The sequence below is a fragment of the Phytophthora parasitica genome (assembly GCF_000247585.1).
Source record: "Phytophthora parasitica INRA-310 unplaced genomic scaffold supercont2.9, whole genome shotgun sequence".
In the NCBI taxonomy this organism is placed as follows: Eukaryota; Oomycota; class Peronosporomycetes; order Peronosporales; family Peronosporaceae; genus Phytophthora; species Phytophthora nicotianae.
Genome location: NW_008648995.1, coordinates 793,874 through 794,975, shown reverse-complemented (window position 1 = coordinate 794,975; position 1,102 = coordinate 793,874). Strand labels below are relative to the sequence as shown.

At 53.8% G+C, this 1,102-nt stretch overlaps 1 protein-coding gene across 1 annotated transcript; it reads right to left on the bottom strand.

Annotated features, from left to right (window-relative positions):
* Nucleotides 1–249: 249 nt before the first annotated feature.
* PPTG_06321 (hypothetical protein) lies at nucleotides 250–1,087 on the bottom strand (the record flags this gene model as incomplete). Its single annotated transcript, XM_008900222.1, has 2 exons — nucleotides 250–627; nucleotides 686–1,087. 2 exons carry the CDS (start codon nucleotides 1,085–1,087, stop codon nucleotides 250–252), a joined length of 780 nt encoding a protein of 259 aa, XP_008898470.1.
* Nucleotides 1,088–1,102: the final 15 nt, after the last annotated feature.

Sequence of the window (1,102 nt, the reverse complement as noted above, 5' to 3'; positions counted from 1 at the left end):
GCTTGCTTGAACACGCATGGACTGTTCACAGGGAGGTGCAGCCTATGATAGCAGACGAAAAGAATTACTGCACCAACAACTTGTATAGCATATGATGATTTATGCGAACGTGAATACGATTTGGAAAATGGATTAAAGAAAGAAGACATGAAAGCGTGTGAAACTTTGACTACTAAGAGAGAATGATCGGGAGTGCCCGCATGATATCGGCATTGAGCAACCGAAGGTGAAGAGACAAGCACCGAGTATTCAATCAGCCGAGAGTCGCCGAGCAACTTCAGCAAGTACGCCCAAAGACATGTCACCGCCGCTCTCCTTCTCTTCTCCATCAGGAGGAGATGCCGGTGGAGGAGCGGGAGTACTTGAATCATCGCCACCGCTGCCTATTGTCGACACAGCCGCAGTTGAATCCCCAGACACTGCTCCCGTGAGATAGCGATCTTGCCAGTCCGGGATCAGCTCGGGAGGTTGCAAGCACGGGTTGGCAATGATCGCCCTAGCGGTTTGATTAGCCATCGCAGCATCAACACCGCGGGGGCAGAAGATCCGAGCCTCGCGATTGCATGGCACGTAGGTGGTGTTGTACGGGTGATCGAACGGTCGGTACACCCAGTTTGCACACCACGGCTGTCGATCCACCAGCGCATTAACTTCCGCGAGTCAGTCGGTGGTCTTGGGAACGAACGGCAAGTTCTTCACCGGATACCAAGAAACACAAAGGCTCGATGATCATCTCTGGACAGATGAGTGAGCGTTGAGAGGTCGATGCGGACTCCAGACTCCACTTCAAATACTGCAGTTGGTACATGTTCCGGAGGCGGTCTGCCCGAGCACTCCGTCCATCCATCAGGACTCGAAATCTGGCCGTCTTGGTCTTGATGAGATCCTTGTCGCAGTTGGGTTCCGCTCCTTCAGCCGCAAACCCCTTTTCAACAGCGGCGGCGAGGATCCAAAATCGACGCTCCCAAAGTGCGAAGCCGAGATCTGGCATGGGGCCATCACCACGAAAACTCGCCCATAGGCGACGAATACGGGTCTCCAGTGGAGCTCGCTTGGAAACCGGGGCAAGAGGGTCAAACCCTTCCATGCTGAAGAAGAATGG